The 22360-nt window shown below is 39.5% G+C and overlaps 2 protein-coding genes across 4 annotated transcripts in view; both read left to right on the plus strand.

Moving 5' to 3' along the window:
* pag1 (phosphoprotein membrane anchor with glycosphingolipid microdomains 1) overlaps positions 1 to 4897 on the plus strand; it is a 42904-nt gene extending 38007 nt beyond the window's left edge. Inside the window, exons 7-8 of the mRNA XM_079484742.1 lie at positions 1397 to 1453; positions 1946 to 4897. Coding sequence (XP_079340868.1) covers positions 1397 to 1453; positions 1946 to 2257 — 369 coding nt within the window. The 3' untranslated portion in view covers positions 2258 to 4897. The remainder of the gene's footprint in view (positions 1 to 1396; positions 1454 to 1945) is intronic.
* A 768-nt stretch (positions 4898 to 5665) lies between these two features.
* znf704 (zinc finger protein 704) overlaps positions 5666 to 22360 on the plus strand; it is a 35508-nt gene continuing 18813 nt past the window's right edge. The window contains exons 1-2 of one of the 3 annotated variants that reach the window (XM_079484496.1): positions 5666 to 6567; positions 11439 to 11671. In XM_079484496.1, coding sequence (XP_079340622.1) covers positions 6322 to 6567; positions 11439 to 11671 — 479 coding nt within the window. In that variant the 5' untranslated portion in view covers positions 5666 to 6321. The remainder of the gene's footprint in view (positions 6568 to 11438; positions 11672 to 22360) is intronic. The other 2 variants (XM_079484498.1, XM_079484497.1) reach the window with 2 other exon arrangements.

Here is a 22360-nt window from a genome sequence, read left to right on the forward strand (position 1 = left end):
ATCGGTGGATGAGGGGCTTAACTGAATCAACTGTCAAACAGTCACACACACGTCCCCGCGTGTAAACTGTCCTCCCCAGTAAGCAGGAAAGTCAGCGCTTTACTCTATTATCCTCTTGATCGCTACCCCCGCTACACTTTGGATTCAGATTGACACCTGTCACTCCCTACTCCAATCCCTATGGCTTTATGTCCATGCGTAAACGGACGGCAGTGAGGTCACATGCGTTTGATGGTAATAAATGCGCATTGACATCAGCGCAGGCCCGCTGCCCACTGTCTTGACAGTTCACCCTCGTGATGAATGAGATGGCAAAGCATGTGTTCACAGGTACATCAGTTTATATATGAGCAAGTGGCTCTGTCAGGTGGGACGTCCACGTGCACACCTATAAGGGCCATAATGCGTTGGTGTCCCTGCCTCCATGCGGGCGTGATAGACGGAGGGCAGATATCTTAGATAAACTGTGATTTCAGCACGTCAACACTCAGAAGTCTTTCGCTGAAGGGAAGGACGTTTATTGTTGGCGACGGCGAGGACGCTTTAGTGTCTGAAATCGAAGGGTAATCGACACACTATTGAACGCAACCCTAGAAGCAATGTCGGGTTCCTTTGTGTGCAACCTCACACTGAGTGTCTCATCTGTCATTTTTTTCACTAGATCTTTCTCAGCACATGGTCTTAAACGCTTTTGATCGTTTGGTATACGACAAAGTCAATATCAAGACGGCACTTTAATTAATATAAAGGGCTGGACGGAGACAAAGGAACGAGTGAATTAGCAGATAAGCTGCGTGGTGAGAGGCGTTTGTTAGATGCCATGAGGTCAGGGGGTGTCTTCGCAGAGTTACGCGAACGCTCGAGAGCTATTAAATTAATTGCTTTACTAATTAAAGCGATATCAAAGCCATCCGACGTAAGCGTATCAAAGCAAGACACACTTTTAAAGTTCACGAGGTGAGATGACTTAATCAAAACAGGCTTGAAAGTTTGTCGCTAAAACGTCGTGACTTTAATCGTAAATAGGTTACGGCTTATTTCTCACGTTACTGTTATTTCTTTGTCGACGAGGTGATTGGGAACAGCGATTGATGTTCTTCCCAAACAGCCAAGGTGTCTGTTATTGATCCGCTGTAGGATTTACTTTGTAATTGACGACTCTGTTAACGATTTCCTTTTAAAGTATAAAGGCACTGTTGCAGAGAGAGGAACTGTACATTTGATTTCAATCATTAACTCTTAAGTAATGAATGAGCTGTTCGGTTATGCATCAATCGGCTCTTGACATCGGCATGTGTCAGCTGATGCAGCCGATTTCCTCCGCTGGTTTACGTTTAAATTGATAAAGTGCGGGTCGGTTTTAACTAATCGTCTCGTTTCAATCATTGTCTTGCAGTTACACTCCTCATTGTTGACTCCGGAGCTGCAGAATAATGTGTCTCTGGACGGTGAGGTAAGTCTTTAAATCAGCCTCTGAGAGCCTCTTGTAATGTCCAACTTAAAGTAGTTATGGAAGGTTTTAGGGTCATTTCTATTACGTAGTACCTTTCAGTTACTATGTTGTAGAAGAGTAAGTTGCTTGTGTTGTGTTGCATTTTAGTAAAATAATATACCAGACTTTTAGATGTTCATGTTAAAGCTAAGGTCAACTTTATGATAACTTTATCTTCACAATAGCTAAAGATTTCTAAGATGTCTAACAGGGTGGAAATAAAAATATATTATAATCTCAAATATTTTATTAAATTGAAGTACTGTGTTATGAATTATAATATTGTATTAAGAATTTAATGTTATTACTATAATACAATTATATTTTTTATTTGCGTTACATTTTTAAATGCTAATACTTAAACACTTAAACATGAATATAATGCAAATATAACTGACATTATAATGTATGGAAAAAAAGATGCCCTATTAATAGCTCCATTCTCATTTCCAGTTATCGGACATGTACTCCAAGGTGGTGAAGCCGGTTGTTAAGGAAACAGAGGATGACTACAGCAGCATCGCAGAGATCAAGGGTCTAGTGCCCGTGTCGACTTCCAGTGATCTTTACGCCACGGTCACAGAGGAATTGCCTATTTCTCCTGGCTCACAGCCTCTGGAGCTCACAGAAAACAGAGAACCTGGATACGAGAGCATCAAGATTCCCAAAGCAGCTGAAGAGCCTCATCAGGGTAACGGGACAGTGGAACCAGACTACGAGAGCTTTGGGGAACTGGGTCTGAGCAGGGAAATCTCTCGTCTTTGACAGTCAACCGTAGACTGGAATCTGGGGTGATATTGTGGGCATAAGGCACTTAACCCTTGATGACCGAGGAGAGCATTCACTAAAAACGTACTGCGGCCACTGATAGCATACAGTTAAATTGCGCGTTTTAGCACTGTAATCCAGGCACTTAGATTGACCACTTTGTAATAGCTAAAATTGTCTCTTATATAAAAGGATTATTGCTATGATCAAAAGAAAATCATAGAGAATGTTTTAAACGTAAACATTCAAATACATTTGTTAATAAATCCCATTTACTTTTACAGCGATAAGCAAATAGTGCCATGCATAGTTTTGCGAATAAATCTATAAAATGTCAAATTTAGAAAACAGAAGGGGCGTGTTGCCCAGAAAAATAATAACAATACAACACAATTTAATCACGCCACTTGAATGTTTGTGGTATAAGAAAAATTAGGCATGCAGGAGTGATTTTAAATGTTAAAATTGCAATTAAATGTGTTTATTTATTGTCGGGGCCATTGAAATCTTCTAGTAAACAATACTGCGTCGCTCTTCAGTGTAAGACCTGTGACCCGGCACAGGAAATGAAGTGCTGGTGAATGGCAGGTTTGCTACGCTATTGATGTGAATATTTGGGCACAACAAACCAGAGATGCCCTTTTAACATCATCTCGCATGAAAAGCGTGTACATAACGCGTACTAGAAGTTTGAGCCTTCTTGCACGCCGCACCTGCTGCGAAAGGCATTATCATTTTCACATAATACCATTCAAACCAAAAACAAGTGTGAACAGGCTGGAGTGCTTAGTTCCACAGAAGATCACGCAGTAAACAGATTATATCACATGACACATATCAAGAGAAACGTCAAATGTAGCCGCCGTTCTGAGCCTCTGAGCTCGGGTGATGAAGTGTCCTTTGAAGGTACGCAGAGTTAAAATAGCAAACTCTTTTATGAGTGTGTGTTATTGTAAAGTTGGCTCTTATCTGTTGCTGATGTGAATTCGACTTCTCTAATTGCCATTTGTGATGTTATTGAGTTATGTTACGTTTATATTTGTAAAATACATTTTAAGATTTGTTTTATCGATTCATCCGTATTGATTGTGTATCAAATACAATACATATTTCAGATATTGTTTGGTTTTTACTTATAATAGGTACGTGGCATTTGAAAAGACTGATAAGCACAGGGGGATTAAGAAAAATCAACGGTACTGCCACACTGCATCTTTGCCTGGCAGCTTTATTATGTCTTTATTATCAGGTATACATTTGAGTTTGCTGCATTTACTTGTAGAAGTATAATCGAAAAAGCGTGTCAAGACGTCGCATGTGACAATTTCATGCCAAGAGACACTTGTAAATATTCAAATGAGCTTTTAAATGATGTTAGTGTTTAAGTATGATTTTAAAGATTGTTACCATTGGCGAAAGCTCCTTTCGATTGACAGTTAAAGGAATGTTTTGTTAAAGTTTGTTTGTTTGTTGAAGGAGGGTTATTAACATCAGGAGGTTATTAACAGGAAAACGAATTGAATTTCTCAGCACTGTTTAAATGTAAGGTTTACGTAATGGACTGTGGATGGAGTCCCAATGTTGTCCGTGCTTTGTATGTAATGGTGGTACATTGTGTTGGTACAGATTCTGTAATAAAAGGTCCTTGTTTCATTTAATATTATGAAGATTCTGTTCCTCCCTCTTACCAAATTCTGTGCATTTGGTTGTAAATACGTGAATTTTGCATTTATTGCATCATCATCTTTTTATTGTTGTATTTGCTTATTAAACAGTATAGCCATGCTGGACTAATATGCATGTTTTATTCACGTCAACTATTTACCTTCTAATAAATGTGTTATTTATCGATTAACATCATGTTTAGTGCTCTGTTAACATGATACGGCATATTTATACTGCGTTTATGTACACATACACATTACAATTTTTAATATTGGATCTGTCAGTACAAACTTGTAAATTCTCAAGTGTCCTCATCTGCGAGTTTTATTAACATGTCATTAAGTTATTAAAGGACCTCAAATAAAGAGCATATTCCACTCTGTTGCCTAGTATTGGTTGAGTCTGTGGTCAGAGCCCCATGCATTTTAAATGTCACTGTCATAAGAGAGGTGTGGGCTAATTCTCATGCTTTATTGTGACAACAGTTATTACAATACGACACTGAAGGTCCGTTCTTTAGTTCACCTAAAAATAAACATGATGTTGTTGTCATCATGTCATTCCAAACCTGTATGATTGCTTTCCTCTGCAGGACATTATATATATTTTGAAGAACGCTGACAACACTGGATGTCATTCATTATTTCCGTGTGAATTTTCACTTCAACAGGATCAATGTCATAATCCGTTTAGGTAGACAACCAAGTCGTGCTGACTATACGTACATTCATTGTGTTGAAGCAGACACAATGGTTTGTCTAATGCTTGAAAACCTACACAAGATATCCTCATCAATAACAGCCCTTAGCTGTTTGTAATGTTTAAAGTAACTAAAGAATAAACATTATTTATCACAATTCATTTTTAGAGAGAGACCTGCTGTGAATTTTTATCCGGATGGTTTATAGATATATTCATTATAATATGTAACTTTTTGTAATTATTGTATTAAATAAACATTTTGTTGACTTTTATTGTGCATACGTTTTTAAAATATACAATTTGATGAATGGGTCGTGTAACTTGGGTCGCATTTAAGTTTTGCCGAGTAACGGTTCTTCTACTGTTAACTCGAATGAAACTGGATAGACATACGTTTAACTTGCTGTTTAATTTACTTGTTATCAGAAATAATCTACAGGGACTCCTTTCTTTGCGGATTTTACCGGAACTTGAGTTAGGCCCACAAAAGCGCACATCCGGATAACGTTCGTGCTTTGAAACCGTCTGTTAGGCTGATCTGCAAACTTAAAAATTACAATTACACTGTGAACATTGTTTAATTACACTTTGGAAGTATTAAAATAATTTATTTTCCAACATCAAATTGTTTTTAATGTTAATAATAGCATGCGTTTATGTAGAACAGCAAACCATGTGACAAACCCGCCAATCCCGAGATCATTTAGGCTTTATGTTTCGACCTTAGATTCTTAAATTATAACATTTGATCCAACATTCCTAAAATGCAATTATTCGGGGATGTATATATGAAGCCCAACTTAATTGAAGAGAAAAAAGTTGAAAAGTTTTTGCATCATGTTCAAAGTGGCTGTGTTATTTTGTAAGGAAGTGAGTACGGCACCTCGAGACCCTTGGGACCCCCGTGCTCTCCCGTATCTCTACGGGATTTGATCACAGCGTCCGCCTTAACGACCACCGCACGACCACCTCTCTTCATCCTTGCGTCATTGTTTCAATCCGAGGCGCGTTATGAGGGAAGATGCAGCCCGAGCGAGCGGAGGCGTGTGTGTCGGCAGCCAATCAGAGTTTACACTGGCCGCGCGAGCGCACATGTTTACAGGCGACATTCCGCCGGTACATCTACTGCGTCTGGAAAACCCGGATGGACTGCGCGAGGCGGATTGTTTTCCGTACGACATCCCATTTGCGGCAAACGAGGATAACGTCGCAAACACGCGCACAACAGTGTATCTGATAGCTAGTTTATCCAGATCCGTCCGACTTCTCAGCGTCGTCGGTTTATCGCGTAAATCCCCGCGGTTTGCATCGTGCAAGAACCGAGTCTCGCGCTCCGGTCCTTGTTTTCCACAACCCGTCAGCTTTGAGGGAACGACGAGGAAAACAAACGGGTCGACAGAAGAAAGATATCGGTTGCCGGTCGGACAGACGCAGAGGTTATTACGAATAAATCGCGTATTTGAATGTGGTGCACCGGTCCCACGTCCCGAACGTGCACGCCAGCGCGACCCCACGCGAACGCGGATCAATCGGTCAAACGCGCGGACGCGCTCCAGATCTGTTAGAATGTCGTTATTCCTCCGTGGTAATATGTGCAGAGAGCGCGTTCGCGTTTTGTGACATTTCCTGTTTCTAGATCGACATCGCCGCGCGGCGTGAAAACACTTTTGGAGGATTTCATTGATACGCGAACTATGCATTCACGGCGGCTGGTGAAGCGCTCGGTTATTGGGAGCCGCGTGTACGCGCCGGGTTTAACGGGAGACGCGGCAACGCTCACGGGAGTCATCCAGGCTGTCAAACAGGACAACAGAGACGCCGCGGCCGGTCATCGGCGCAACGTGTACACGGTTCTTATGCAGGACGGGAGCTTGAAAGAATACACGGAGGAGGAGATCGCGCAGATGACCGCGAAAGCGCCGCTGAAGTCGAGTTTAAAGGTGCGTTCGTGTGGGTTGTTGTTGTTGTTTGTCCGTGCATCACTGTCAAACGCGCTGTGTTGTTTACAGTGCGTGGTGCGATTGTTTGTTTCGTGGCACACGGTTTGAGGGATATCGTGTGTGTGGATGTTGGAGTAATGGTACTGATGAAGATGGCCCGTGTGCGCACCGCTGTTTGTCTGACTTTAGTGGGTGGATAGCCGTGGCAAACAAACACGCTGCAGCATTCACACGCCTGCAGATGCGTGTGTGTGCGCGCCGGCTCTTTTTTAGGACCTATTGCACAACATTGTCGGCTTTCATTGTTATGACAGTGATTGTGTTTTTTGTAAACGGCCACTATTGTTTAACAGTCTTGTTTAATGCTTTTCTTAAATGAATGAAACTGAGCTCTGTGGGTAGTTGCACACTTGGGTGAGATAGCTGCATGCGCGTAATTGCAAAACACAAAGGATTTTTTTATATTGACCTAATTGCAGTCATTATTAAGTTATACAGCCCGAGGTGCCACATCAAAATGACCCAAAATCACCAATTTCATAGCATCATTCTTTGACGACATTCATATTTGATAACAGATCAGAATAGTGACATTTAATTTCATCAAATAAGCGTGAAATGTAATATGTTATATGATTATTTAGTACAACACGCAGGGTTCTTCTGTTTGGATGTTCCTTTTTATTTACCATTTTATTTGTGTTTGTTTGTTTATTTGATCGCTTTTGACAAAAATACTGTTATTGCCTGGGCGCCCCATTACACTCCAAACCAGGCATCCGTTTAATTTACATTTAATAACAATAAAGTCCACTTTGCAAATTCAGTTTGGGCAACTGCTACTTTATATGTAAACGGCAGGTTGGTGTCTTCTCATCTTGCAAATATGAGTAAAAGTTCAAATGTAAGCCATCCAAACAATGAAGTGCCAATAGAGGATGTGAATCTAAGGTGGGGTAAATGATCCCGTGGCAGCTGCTCCATAACAGCAACGAAATGAAGCTCTACGGAGGGTCATGCTCATAGAATCTGGGGCTTTGGCAGGTTGCCTGGAATCTCGAAGCAGTGCCATTCGGCTTGGGGGAATGCCACTTGTTGACTTGTTTCATAGGGAGGGGCTTTATGTGTAGTGGCTTTACAGTGTGGCTTCTCCAGACAAAGGCAGATTGTATTTTTTCGTCCCCTGTTGTTTCCACCGCTTAATATCAAAATTGAATTTACAATCATGGCGTCTAGCTCTTTATGTACAAGGCTGTGATGCTGGTTTAAACTTCATTCGGCACAAACGCGATTGGGCCGTGACGGATGAGGTGCGGTACTCAAACAAGCAGCAGATGTGTTTGTTGTTGTTTACCAAGAGCACGGCAGTTACTTTTTCTGACACCTCATATCTTGAGTGTGTCTCACTTGTACATAGTGCCAGTGTTTGTTTAGCTTATGAATATTCAAGTGTAAATAAATGAATAATTTGTAGATAATTAAATCTGTGTGCATTCGGCTTTATAATTCAATTTAATGTATTCTGTTATTAGTTCAGTTTCAATCAATTAAAATCCCTAACTTGTTAGCAAAATCTCATTCCAGCAGTTTGATTGACACATAAATTGCGACCCATATTAGATCAGTGGAGATGCCGCCTGGTCCACATGTGGCGAGAAGGCCTCGGCCGGATTAAAAACACAGTGTTTGTTATGGTGAGCTGGAAGAAAGAAAACTAGCAGTGTGTGAAATTTAAATGTGCAGTTTTAAATTGTCGCTTGAAAGTATTGCACAACATGACACTGGAACAAATCTGTCAACATAAAACCTGCCAGTTATCTCCTACGTGAAGTGTTATTATTCTGACTCTGATGTTTAAAGGAGTAGCTCACCTGAAAACAAATATTCTGCCATTATTAACTCGCCATTTAAACTCATATGGTCATACTGTTCTATTGTTTACATAAGTAAGAATATTGGAAAAGATTCCTGTGCAAAAACTCTTCAGAAAAACAACACCCAAGCAAATCTGTGACTCTGCCACTAAATTCCAGCCATAAAGACAAAGGATAGTTCCCCCCCCCAAAAAAATCCTGTCAACATTTATGTACCCTCATATTGTTCAAAACCTTTATTTCTTCTGCAAAAGACAAAAGAAGATATTTTAAGTTTTGTGTCCTCAATGAAAGTCAGTGGGGGATAATGTTTTTGGTTTCAAAATTTCTTCTTTGGTCTTGTGCAGAAGAAAGAAAGTCATAGGGTGAGAAAATAATGATACAGTTTTCATTTTGGGGTGAACTGTCCCTTTAAGTTATTGAGTGATACTCTTGAGTTTACCCTAGGGCTGCAACAACGAATCGATAAAATCGATAAAAATCGATTATTAAAAATGTTGGCAACGAATTTCATTATCGATTCGTTGTATCGCGCGACTATAACGCGCGCCACATGTTTGAGTGGCGTGAGCGTGGCGTTTCTGTAGCGTGTCAGCTCTGTGGCGGCTGCGTCGTGTTTTCTGTATCTTTGCACACCAGCACCGTGCCTGACGCGGCGCTGGCGCGCTGCTGCTGCTAAAGGTGACATAGAGGGAGGCCGCCGACAGACAAGGGTCTTGTATTCACGACAAGTTTAAACTTTTTTCACATAACCTACACCTTCCAAAATCCGAAAAATGAGTAAGTAGGCTGTCTGTTTATTTAAATAACATTTCCAAATGTTTTGTAGCTTTATTTCCTGATGTTGGACCGTCACTCAGATGACACACTAGACTACGTTGTTATTGTAGTGTGTCATATTTTTTTCCATTTTTAATCACATTGTTAAGAGCATAAAAAACAAAAATAATTCAGTCACCAATACTTTTTGGGGTTTAATACGAACCACAATTCGTATTAAGATGATTCTCAGATATGTTATTAAAGATGTAACGTAATCAATTGATGCACGAGTTTACTTTATGCAATATGTGTTTAAGATGGACATAAATTAATATTCCCATTCAATGCAATGTATCTTTTCATTGGATAGCCTAAGCATTTTCTTGGAGGAAGATTTTATGGAAAAAGGTAGTTAATTGGAGTATTCATTTGCAACATTTTAGTAATAATATCTCATACTTAATAGGAATATTAATGTATAATTTATTTCAATATTCACTTTTTGTTTCTCCAAAAATGCATTATAAACATGATTTAAGTCCTGATGTTTTCTACAGTGGACATGTAAACCCCGTAACGTGTAGATGTTGGTTTAATGAAATTCAATTTGAAAATACGTTCAAATAAATGATGATTAGCTTTCAAACATCAAAATGGCATTCATTAATATGTATTCGTGTACAAAATTACATATAAACATCTTTTCCTATTCTATTTTGCCTGGAAACGCTTCCAACACGCTTGCGTGTCTCGTGAAAAATAGGCGTCGATTCAATTCCTAGCATGCACGCGTTTTCCGTGCGGCTCGTCTCACGCAGGCAGTGTGCAAGCTCTAACCTGTTAACATGGGAGCCGATTTAAAAACGGTCACGCCAGGCTTTTGAGACGCTCACGCCACGCATCTAGTGTGTCACAGGACTAAAAAAAGTTGATCGCGCCGCGCAGCATAGCGGAGAAAAAATAAATTAAAAAAGCAGAGCGGAGGTAGAGGAAAGACCATCAGAGAGACCCGAAAAAATTCCAGAAAAAAACAGCAAACCGTGAGAGGCTTCTTGATGGGAAATGCATCATGTAAACCACAGCCAGCTGTAATAATGATATAATAAGTAATAATAAAGCTTTTGAAATATGTTTTGCAATGTCAGTTCTATTTTTCAATAAAGGGTTGAAAATGAATGCTTTTAAAAATTTGTATCCGATTCATCGATTAATCGAACAAATAATCGACAGATTCATCGATTATTAAAATAATCGTTAGTTGCAGCTCTAGTTTACCCCATTTAAAATGGCACTAAATCTAAATTAGAGACTTGTAGCACACAAGTTATATGGAGTACTTTTAAGTTTTTTGTCACCTTTTTGAATGATCACTTTTTGCTAAGCACTATAATGTTTTTTGTAATATTGTAACATCTCTTCTTTTGGGTTACATTGAAAAACTGCAGGTTTCAAATGTGCAAAATATGACAGAATTTGTCCGTTAATTTCTGCATCTCCAGCATCACAAAATTATTTTGATGATCGATGAAAAGTGATCATTGTTTGCCAACAGGTTCCCATCGTGCCATTGGTCAAACAGACTGGTATCTCACACAAAGCTCACGCTGTTGAGTGAGCCAATCTTGCAGTCTCGAGCTGATCTGGATGCTTAAAGAAATCCCATTCGTGGATTTGCCACACGGTTACTCCCTCTCCCCGGTCGAACTAATCGAGTTGGGGTAAGAAAATGATCTGGATTGTGCGTCGCTCATTGTTAGATCACGCTGTCTACATGCGGTGACGTGCGTCATCTTGGCCCCTGTTTGCCCTCTCTGTAGTGTGCAGTGTTTAGCGGTCCGCAGCTTTAGTCACAGTGTAATAAAAAGACTACGGCTGCCATGTAGATGAGAACGAGCTGCTCGTGTTTGCATCAGTGTGGTCACGGATGGTGGCTTTTTCTGCACGCTTGGGGGGGAAGTGACGGAGCGAGGGGGATTTCATTTTTTTCTTTTGTCAGCAGTAGAGATCTAAACAAACAGTCCTGCTGATTAGCGAATGAGATTTCATGATCCAGATCATTGTGCTGGTGTTTATTTCGACCGTTGTGTTAAGTGCTAACAGCTTAAATAGTGCGTAGTGTTTAATGGTTGCAAGCAAATAAGCTTCGCAGTAGGAGTCCTGCAGTAAATCGTGGGAGCCACATGGAGAAAAGACCGGTTACGTGGTTAAGAAACTCAAATGTGATTGTCTCCGCAGAGCACCTGTAACGGTGGCCAGCGGGACGGGCCCACGCCAGGTCAGAATGGAGGAGTGCACAGGGGGGAGGCGCCCTGCCTCAGTCCCGAGAGCGTGGTGGAGGAGCCACGGTTGATGGAGCACAAGCGGACGGGCCGAGCGATGGAGCAAGAGAAAGAAACTACCCGGTCTGTTTCTCTGCTGGAGCAGAAACGAAAGGTGGTCTCATCCAGCATCGACGTACCACAAGCCAGGTAAGACCGCTCTGCAGAAGAGCGCCCCCTACAGGTGGAAATGAAAACGGAGTAATTGATTTGAAGATTCCCATGAAACAATATTTTGTTGTTGTCGTATGTCTTTTTGTTTTTGCATGTTGTAGCCTACATCCTAAAAAGGAGAGCCAAACTTTAGTGTTGGTAAGATTTTCGTTGTGATGGTATGAAGACAGATATAAAACATTTACTGTATACCAAAACCTTGGATCTCCAAAAGTGCCTCTCTTGTTTTACAGGAAATGAAAATGACATTTTTGTTATTAATTAAAAAGACTGTCTTGTCAAAGTTGACAAGCTCTTTTTACACTTTTTATGTGCAAAACCCACATACAACATGAAGAGTGACCAATAGAAATAATTTATGAAAACTGTAGATACAAGGTTTCAGTCTGACAGCAACTAAATATTGCAATATATTTTTTTGTATTTTGTAATATCTGTTAATGTTAAATACCAAAACAGTTCATCAATCTAGTTTCAATACACATCAGTTAATGTTAACGCACACTTTTATGTATGTTATGGAATAGAAGATCAATGCAATAATATTTGATAAAAAGGGCTCTAATTATCAATGTCTTTTTCAGTTCTTTAAGTTTCATTAAACTTTTATATTATATACTATAAAATAATAAACTCAAAGTTTGAACCGGAAGTTGTGATTCCATATTCTTACACGTCTACACCGGAAGCGGCCGGCGCGATGCGCCAACCCATGAGGAATAAGCTGGTCGTCATGTCGCGCCATTATAATTGATAATTGTCAATATTACTACATCAAAGTACCATGTTATATCCCCAGTTTATGTTGTTGTCCTCGTGAGGTGTATTTTGTGTTTGTGTATGGTACACTGAGCATGAGCACTAGGATGGTTTGTGGTATTTGAGGCCTCACACGTTACAGCATTTGCTCTGTGAAGATCTCATTTTGACACCTCTCAGAGATGTAGCAAGCATCTCACAGCTAGACAAACATCTAGAAGTGTTATGCGCTCATCTAATTTAGCCTAAAAGCTAACTTGAGTAATGTCAAACTTTCTCTTCTTTAGACCCTAGAAATCTATGTATAGCTGTGTGTGATGTAGCCTACCATATAAAGCATTAGCCATCAAACAGCTCCATAACTACACACAGCCTGATATTGACCGAATATTTATATGTTGATGAATTATTGATCTCCTTGTTAAACTCTATTCTTCCATTCAGTATAAAAAATCATTTCGGTCTTTTATAGAAGGTTGATTGAGCGAATCTTTTATAGAGCTGTTTATTGCTATTGGTTGACTATTGATATTGGCGGGTGTTATATCGATTCACTCAGTGTTGCTGTACAGATGAAGCTCGTTTTTAATGCTTGTAGAAAACAACGATTATTCCTCGATGTACAACAAATGATGTAGTTTGTCTTACCACGTCTACATCCTGAGAGATTGCACTGTGCAATACAAACAGTTTTCTGAATAAACAGTGAGGCTAGCGATTAGGGCTGCACAATTAATCGAATTTTAATCACGATCACGATTTTGGCTTCCCACGATCAAATTCGCGTGATCGAGCGATATTTAAAATGCGTCATTCATTTACGCTTTGTATTAAAGTTTTTTTTTTTTTTTTAAAGCCAGTCTAGCGCGCTGTAAAGCCGCTGTCTGATCACGTGCGTCCATGCACCAATAAGAGTTGTTCCCTGCAGCGCGCAGCAGCTCAGTCAGTTTCCAGATGTAGACAGTCACAGACAGAAGACAGAGTAGCGTGAGGAAAATACCACAACAGATAGCAGGCTATAATCTATTTTAACAAAGAAAAAATGTCTAACGTAGCAGAGGGAGCGGCCGAGGGGCTTGTCCCGAGAATCGGATCGTCATCCATTGTGTGGAAACATTTTGGGTTTCAGGCAAGTGACACAAAACAAGAACAGGTCATATGCAAAGAGTGCCATAAAGTTGTTTTGGCACCACAAAGAAACACAACGAACCTCTTTAACCACTTAAAAAAACACCATAAAGTTCAATACGATGAATGTATGAGGGCGAAGAAATGCGTTGCAAAGACTAATCATCCCACAACATCAACTCAGACATCCATCGAAGCGAGCCTCTTTAGCGCATCACCATACCGATCCACCTCCCAAAGACACAGTGAAATAACGAATGCAGTCGCATTTCATTTGGCTAAAGACATGTGCTCAATAAACACGGTGACAAACGAAGGCTTCAAATTCTTGGTCAACACTCTGGATAAACGATACGTGATCCCCTCGCGTAATTATTTTTCAAAGGTGGCACTACCTGCGATGTACAGAAAACGCAGAGGGGAAATAGAGCGTGATCTTGCCAATATAAAGTACTTTGCAACTTTTCGGCATTGTTCTTCTGCCTTGAAATGTTCTTATTTGGTTACATTCTGTTATGGAATATTTGTTTCTTATTGATTGTATATTTTATTTTTAGTTTTATTCACATCCATTATGCAGGTACAACTTAAGTTTATATTTTGCTTCCTAAAATATATTTACACATTGTAAAATGTAAAATAGTGCCCTGTTGAAGTTTTGCTACATTTTCTTTATTGTTTTAATTTATTTTAATTTATTCTTTAAGGAGATTCACTGAATTTTGGTGAATAAGAGGACCTATTTTATTTTGATGCACATATCTGTACATTAGCAGGAATGTTGCACAATATGGATGTGAAGGCAGTAAATGTAATTAGCTTGTGTGACAATAAAAAATTGTTTTGGTTAAAATCAACAAATAATCGTGCTAATTAATCGTGATCTCAATATTGATCAAAATAATCGCGATTGTCATTTTGGCCCTTATCGTGCAGCCCTACTAGCGATTTATCATGACTGAAATGATACATACCCTGCTTGAATTCTCACAGATTTCCTTTAGATTTGTGTGTTTAAGTTGATTCAATCTCACAGCGAATTCCTTGACCTGCGTCTGTCCTTGCTTATATATTTTATTTTCTGTGTTTCTTTTGGATGGCACATATCTCAAAGCACGTGTACATTTTAGGCTCTGAGGTCTATTGGACACAGAGAAGCACAGCGTTAATATTTTCCTAAAGAATTACAGTGGCTTTCGTTTGGCAGGGTTGGTCAGTGTAGACAAACACATGCAGAGATCTAAATAGTGCGGTTTAGTTTCTTAAGCCTGCTTCTTCAGAGAAATCAATTCAACTTTAAGATAGATTTGCAGTAGGGTACCATGGTTGACTGGTAAACTAGCTCGGCTTCCAGTGAGTGACTAGTCCAGTAGTGATGTTCAAAGGTTATTTGTATATTCAATTGGTAAATTTATGTTGAAATAAAGTTTTGGATTCATTTTTACACAGTTTATAGGGAAAACGCCACCTCTAAGACATCACCACTAAAACGCATTTGTGCAATTCCATGCAACTATAACAACTACAACCTTTTTTTACTCCAAGGCCCCATTTTCTTCAACAATATTCAAAGGCCCCCCTCACAAAACCTCAAAATTTCTACCCAATTAAATATTTTACAGCTTTTAACATTAACTGAAAAAACACAATTTACTATATAAATGGCCATTAAGAAATATCTTTGTTTTTTAGTTGATGCACACTTTCTCATTTATGCTCATTTATTGGTAATATTGGGCCCCCCCTTGGAAGTCATATGGGGCCCCCTCGTGGGCCACGGAACCTCTTTTGAAAACCACTTTGAAGAGCCAACTATGCTCCATTTGTTTGGTATTATTGCTTCTGGTTTAAAAAAAACCTGAAATCCTACAAAATATATAGTTAAAACATGCATACTTTTGTGTCACAAGCATAATTCATTCATTTAAAATGTTCTCTCTTTTCATATTAAAAGCTTATGCATAGACTGATATTTTTCTGATGTCTGGACTCTATCAACAGGGGTTTAGTTAAACAAACAGATGGTTCAATATATTGATAATAAATACATTCTGTGATTTATATTTTAAGTTTTGACTGAAAATGTCACATACATAACGCTGGAATTGCCTTTTAGCATTTGCTACACATTCTGCTTTAATCGTCCTTCTACAAGCATTGTTAAAAGTTAATACAGCTTCACTATTATTCACACATCCCCATTGAACAGTTTCTGGTGTGAAAAACATCAGAATTAGCTTTATTGTGTAATTAATCAATGCGCGTTTTCTACATGTCTCAAATCAATATATAGAGCTTCATGCCAAACGATTTTTCTAAGGCGTCTGGGAAGACCAGTATAGCCCTTGGGCCAAGAGCGTATTGTATCAAATCGTGTGAGCGCGGAGCACTTAAACTAATGAACACAGAGCGCACGGTGACAAAAGAAAGAATCAGATATAGATTCAACTGCTTTGTGTTTAAAGTCTGAAATATCCTCTTAAGTGAATATGACCACGATTAAACCCAAATTGGGATTCATTGCTTTGAAACACTCGCTGGATCTATCTTTATAATAAAGGATGACAAGCAAGGGAGACAATGGAGTGTTTAGGTCTACATCTCTGTGAGATAAATGATCCAAGATCATATCTTGCTATGACCTTGCAGTTGCCTTTTCTACAACAACAAGATTTTTCCTTCCCTTTCCCTCCCCGGTTGATCCCATGTGTAAGTGGCGGGTGAATAAAGAGAGGGAGCTGCTCGGCTCAAACGGTATGCTTTCTCAGAAGATCAGCTATAGCTGCCAAAGAAAACAACGTCCCCGCGAGAGCGGATGGTGGTTGGGCTGCAACTTTATAAAGCGTGTGATTACCATCTGAAAAGCTGAGGCCGGACTTCTGTGATGCTGGACTCTTTCCAGTGGTCTCACACTACACTTCTCAAGTGCCTGCTGTTGGTCCTGGGTGAATTATCAGACTGTACACAGCGGGGTTTTTTTCTTTCTTGGATTTCCCCGAACTTCACGACGATTTAAAATAGTTTTGTGGGGCCTATCTGATTGGCCGAGCATGCAGCGAGCTAATATGCATGCCTGAATGTGTGGCATGTTGCTAGAATGGAAAAACGCACCGTGTTAAACTGGTTTTGGAGCTGTCAGTCAAATCATGTAGTCCTGTGGGAGGCTAATAAACTACAATATTTACAAGACAGTTGGTTCTTGCGCAACTTTACTACGTGGTATTTCGATTAATAACAAACTTCTGTGAAATGGTGTGTAAATGATGAAATATTTTTATTTTTGGGTAAACTATCCCTTTAAATTCTTAATCGCATGACTTAAGTTGCTAACGGAAAGGTCTGCGCTGTTCTGCATAAAAGTCGTACGCCTAGTTTCGGAGCACAATGCCATTATCATTTGCAGTCTAGTTATCATCATTTAGAGTCTAACATAATTCCCTGCATTTGGTTATGACGTCCCCGATCCAATTCCACCACACCAATGTTGGAGATGTCAACACAAGTCTATTTACATTTATTAATGCTGTAGATAATGAAGTAACGCCTGGTTTTATGAGTTCAAACGCCTCTATACTGCAGTCAGGGGAGTAGGAACAAATGTTCCGCCTGCGTAACTTTGGAAGTCACGTAACTTTAAATCATTGCGTAAATAAGTCAGCAGTGACAGCGGTGCTTCGGATGTAATTGCTCCATAGCTCCTCATTGCGTGGTGGCGGTTTGAAGGTGTGTTAAGGGTGAGTTTCCTTGCAGCACATGGAGAATGTAATATATGGTGACCTCTGTCACATCAATTATGAGATCATATGCAATGCTTTATGCAAATTTAATGTTTATATTGATGTTGGAAGTGTTGAAATGGGACGTCTCACAGGCGGCAGCTGTGAGGGAAATGGGAAAAACACTGTACTTTTTTAATGATTGAATACTGTGTTGTCATCGTTGACAAGTACTTTATATTGGTTAGATATTTACAAACCCAGTGGCATACATAAAGGGTGACTAATAATAATGAATTATGGCAAAAATGACAAAATATGTAGATGTAAGATTTCAGAAGGACAGCAGCGATATACTGTTTTATTTAGATGACCTGTCTCTTCAATAGGATCTACATCTTTAACTTTTTTTGTTAAAACAAGTAATGTTTTGTTTAAATACATGTGATGTTTATTAAACAAGTACATTTAATCATTATTATATATGATTGATTATTATAATAACAACAATTTTGAGGGGAATATCAGTTTGATGTAGGGCTGTCAATCGATTACTTGCGATTAATCGCATTGAGAATAAAAGTTTGTGTTGACATAATATATGTCTGTGTACCTTGCATATTCATTTTGTATTTATAAACACACCCATGTATATATATTTAAGAAAGATATAAAAAATAATAAACTTTTACGTAATATTTTCAGTTATTAGTAAATATAAATGCTTGTGTCTAAATATGACGGCCCTAGTTTGATGTCATTCAACTTCAAACCACATAAAGTTACCTGCAGTTTTAAACAGAGGTGGCGATAGAGAGGCAATAGTTATGGATTATAGCTTTTTAGTAAGTGCTCCAGGTTGAAATGTTTTGTAAGGTAACTGTAGTCTATAGTCTTCTCTCTATACCCATCTTCTTGTAGCCACTAAAAGGAACTAATTCCGCTTGAGTCTTGGTTTGTGGCAAAGATTCCCTGGCAGGGCCTTTCATGGTGTTTAGGTTCTCAAGTGTGTCCTATTAAAACAAGCCTGCATAACATTTCCTGCATTTCTAATTATCAGTTTTGACAGCGTAGTTGGGAACATAAATTATTGATCTCTGTCGAGCCGAAAGACTTTATTAATTAAAATGGAGATGTACTAATTACGTTCTCTGCATGGGGGCGTCATAATTGTCTTCAATTTAATTTGGGTGGCACTCATCCATTTTGTCCTAGTTCAGAAGGATGACGGTGGAGGTGGACGCCAGGGCAGATGTGGCTACAGATACCCGGGCGAGTGACAGGAGCAGTTGGGCGTTAATGAGATGCAATGTAAATCATCGTCAGTCAGATGCTTTTTCTCTTATGCAAGTTTAAAGTTGGCTCAAAAATGAAATAAATAAAAATAGTTGCATAATTTAATAAGTGACGGTTTACAACTGTACCATTATACATTTTTTACAGTTTTACTGAATTGACTGTTTATATGTTCAGGTAAAATGATCATTTGCATTTATTTGCAGAAAATTAAAGAGAAAAGATGCTCTATATTTATTAGCCCTAAAATACTGCCAAGAAAACAAGTTCATATTCCCTTTTATGCAATACAACGGTAATAAGGAGTGCATGATTTTGATATATTCCTACATATTTAATTTTACTGTTCCACGACTCCAACTCTTATATAACACATGTTTATATGTCAGATCTATACTGCCAACAGACATTTGAAATTGCTGCTTTGGTTTAGGTTAGTCTATGATATTCTCGGTCTCGTGCACAATTTTTCTCAGGAGAAAAAGTTTTAGATGTTACAAGAATCCCTGCTGGAAAACCACATGTATTAAATGTAGACGAACAGCCTGAGGTTTCTTCTTATTACTCTGTCGGTCCAGAGGATGATCTCTATCTCTTAAGCATTCAGAATCTGTAGCTTTCATGTCATGCCCGTTGCACAACAACGCGGCAAATTTGCTTGAACTAATTTAAATATGTACCGGTCTCAAAGCTGTTTATAAATTCACCTGATTTGATTTTGTGTCGCGCTTCCAAGTCAGTTCTGCTGTAGGGTCATGATGGTCAACTAGTTGGTTAGATTGTTTAATACAAACAGTAAGAAATAGTAAAGCAATCTAGAGAAGAAAAATAAAAAAAATGTTTTTGTTTGGTTGCTGTAATGTTTTTCCGCAGCTGTATTTAAAAGAGGATGAACTGGCAACCTTTTGAGGGGGCTTTAGAAACATTCAAAATCTCTTTAAATTCGTCCCCTTTTGCGAGCGATGTTCCTATTATTATGCATAATCCATGGTTATCTACTTGTTCGTAAGGATGATTTTTGTTTTGTGCGGTCAAGGCTTATAGATATTTTGTATGTTCGTTTAAAGGGACAGTACACCAAAAAACGTGTTCAGTTGTTGTTCAGTTACCAACATCCTTCAAAATATATTCATTTGTGTTCTGTGGAAGAAAGAAAATCATACAGGTTTCACATGACAAGAGGGTGTCTATATGAGGATTTTTCATTTTTGGATGAACCTTCCCTTTAACAATCCTATGGATCCTTTTTTAGTGCTTTATCGGAAATGTATTTCTCAAATCTACATTCGCTCTTTAACGCCGTTTGAGTCAATATTTGTTTGTGAAAGGTTCCTCACTTGTTTCAACGAGCTACTTGTATTGTCATCGTCTTGCCGATCGTCACATTTTGTGCTCTGAGACCCGATGGCACTTCAGAGCTGTGGAGTCCTTTTCTGTCGATTCCTCTTTCCCTTTGTGGTTGTGTCAACAGGGAAAGTCCCCCATCAACCCTCCTTCAAGGGACATGGGGTCCGTGTTGTTTTTCTTCTCTACAAAGACTTCACAGTGTTGACAGAATGCCTGTGGCTGGAGCTGTGTGCTGGAGTAAACAATAAGGTGGTCACGTGAGGGGCAGCACAGCGGGTCTGCAGCATCTGTGGGAGAGGCTGCACTCCTCTCGCCGGCTCTGAACTTTACCCCATTTGGAAGGACGCCGACCGACGCTGCCAAACCCGAGAGGCTGCTCCTCCGCTCTCAGGGCTCTAAGACATGTGCGCGCGAGAAAGTCGCTATGTAACTCGATGAGCTGTGAAAGTGACGAGTTAGTTAGCGCTATCTCATGCCATAGGATACAGAAAACGTGTTATGCGTTGTGAGAACCGTGTTTGCCCGACAGCTGTGTATGCCGATCACCTTTATGCCATTTGGATGAGGTGTTGTCTCAACCAGTCGTGGAAAATAAAGCAACCCCGGATGACTGTGCTTTCACAATTCGCGTCATATAATGGGGCTCAGACCCTCAGAGAATCTAGCGACTGACCTTACCCCCCTTTCATCAGTTAGCGGTGACTCTCAGGCGGGGTAGAGCGGTACGTGACGGACATACATGCAGCAGCCACTCAGAAACAATGAGAACGTTAAGCCCCGCCCACTCTCTCTCTCCCTCACTCTGTCACTTCCTCCCTCCCTCCCTCCCTCCCTCCCTCCCTCCCTCCCTCCCTCCCTCTGTTTTTGCTTTACTTCCAGGTGGTGAGTGACCGAAACCCCGCTCCATCTCGGTCTCTCTCGCCTTCTCGTTACAGTTTTTCCTCTTACTCTCTCGCCCCCTTTGTCTCCCTGGCTCAATTGTTTTTCTGCTCTGTAAGAGAGCGATGTTCGTCCACCGCTGTGCAGTGCATTGTGGTACGTTGTGTGGTATCGCTTTCACATTTACATAAGGAACAGTAGTTACCATAACCAGCACATCTGCTGCTGTTTACAAAGCATACATGCACTGAATCAACATGCATCTCATGTTCGCCACAAACGATGACGTATTAGTTTACATGCTGTTGGAAATGAACTGCTGTTATTAAGATGCCAGTCTAGAAAAGATAAATGTATACAGAACACTAGTTTTGTGCTTGACCGTGCCTCTATGATGAGAGATTATTCTTGGTTGCCAGGGTGTTGCTATGCAGTTTATAAAGGGGTGTGAGTGGTGTTGTTGAATTGCTATGATATTTGAATGTTAGCTGATGGTTCAAGTCCAGAGATATGTCTTGCACGGTGTCCAAATTGGGAGTCAGTTCTCGGCTTGCTGATGGAACTGCATCATGCCTCAGGCGAAAATGTTTCAGGGCTCTGAAAAACAATGGTGTAAGGTCTCAGACCGAAGCATTAGACAAATGGTTTGATATTCAACGTTTGAATCTTTTTTGTAAAAGTCAAACAAAATAATACAAATATTTTTGTCTACAGTATATATATATATATGTAGAAATTTTGTATATTTAAAGTTAATATTTAAAACAAGAAAAAATATTTGCCAATTGGGTGATAAAAATAAACTTACATCAAACTTATTTTTCAGGCCCCATTGGTAAATATTTTTCTTGTTTTAAACACTAACACAAACATTTTCTTTTTTCAAAAAACAAGGTTTTATCGTGTCATATTGCTTTTCAAGTAAACTTATCGCGATTTAAGAATATTTAGGAAATCTTTTCTTTTGCAGTGTTTACACTAAGAAAGCAATAGTTAATAATTTTCTTTAGGCATTGTCTTTATATGGACACTGTTACATCCACAAGGTTGAAATGACCAATCGATTACAAAAGTAGCAAAACATCTCCGTCGAATAAGCCACGCAATGTACACGTTTAAAATAACATTGATGTTCACATGCTTTACACACTGAACCTCAGACGTAAGCTTTGTATTGAATCCGTCTGTGTTGTTGTTGTTCTACAGGCTTTGTTTGTCTGTGGGGAATGGCTGAGATCTTGCATCCTCTGCATATAATGCTAGTAAATGAATCACGCGTTGATAGAAAAAGATCCTTTGAGGTTCTACCCACAGTCATATTCTGGCTCTTAACCAGGCACCTGGCAATTTTATTATGCCCCTTAGGCTAGTCCACCGTAGACTCGCCGCTGTAGAAACCAGCGTAACTCTTCTAATAAGAGTCCATAACATACACACAAGTGACAGGGTCTTTGTCTTGCCCCGAGGCAGTTAGAAGATGATGTTCGGTGGAAGCCCACTAACAACCTCTTCCACATCCCCACCCCCCAAAAACACACTT

Source organism: Barbatula barbatula (genome assembly GCF_947034865.1).
Source record: "Barbatula barbatula genome assembly, chromosome: 21".
Classification (NCBI taxonomy): Eukaryota; Metazoa; Chordata; class Actinopteri; order Cypriniformes; family Nemacheilidae; genus Barbatula; species Barbatula barbatula.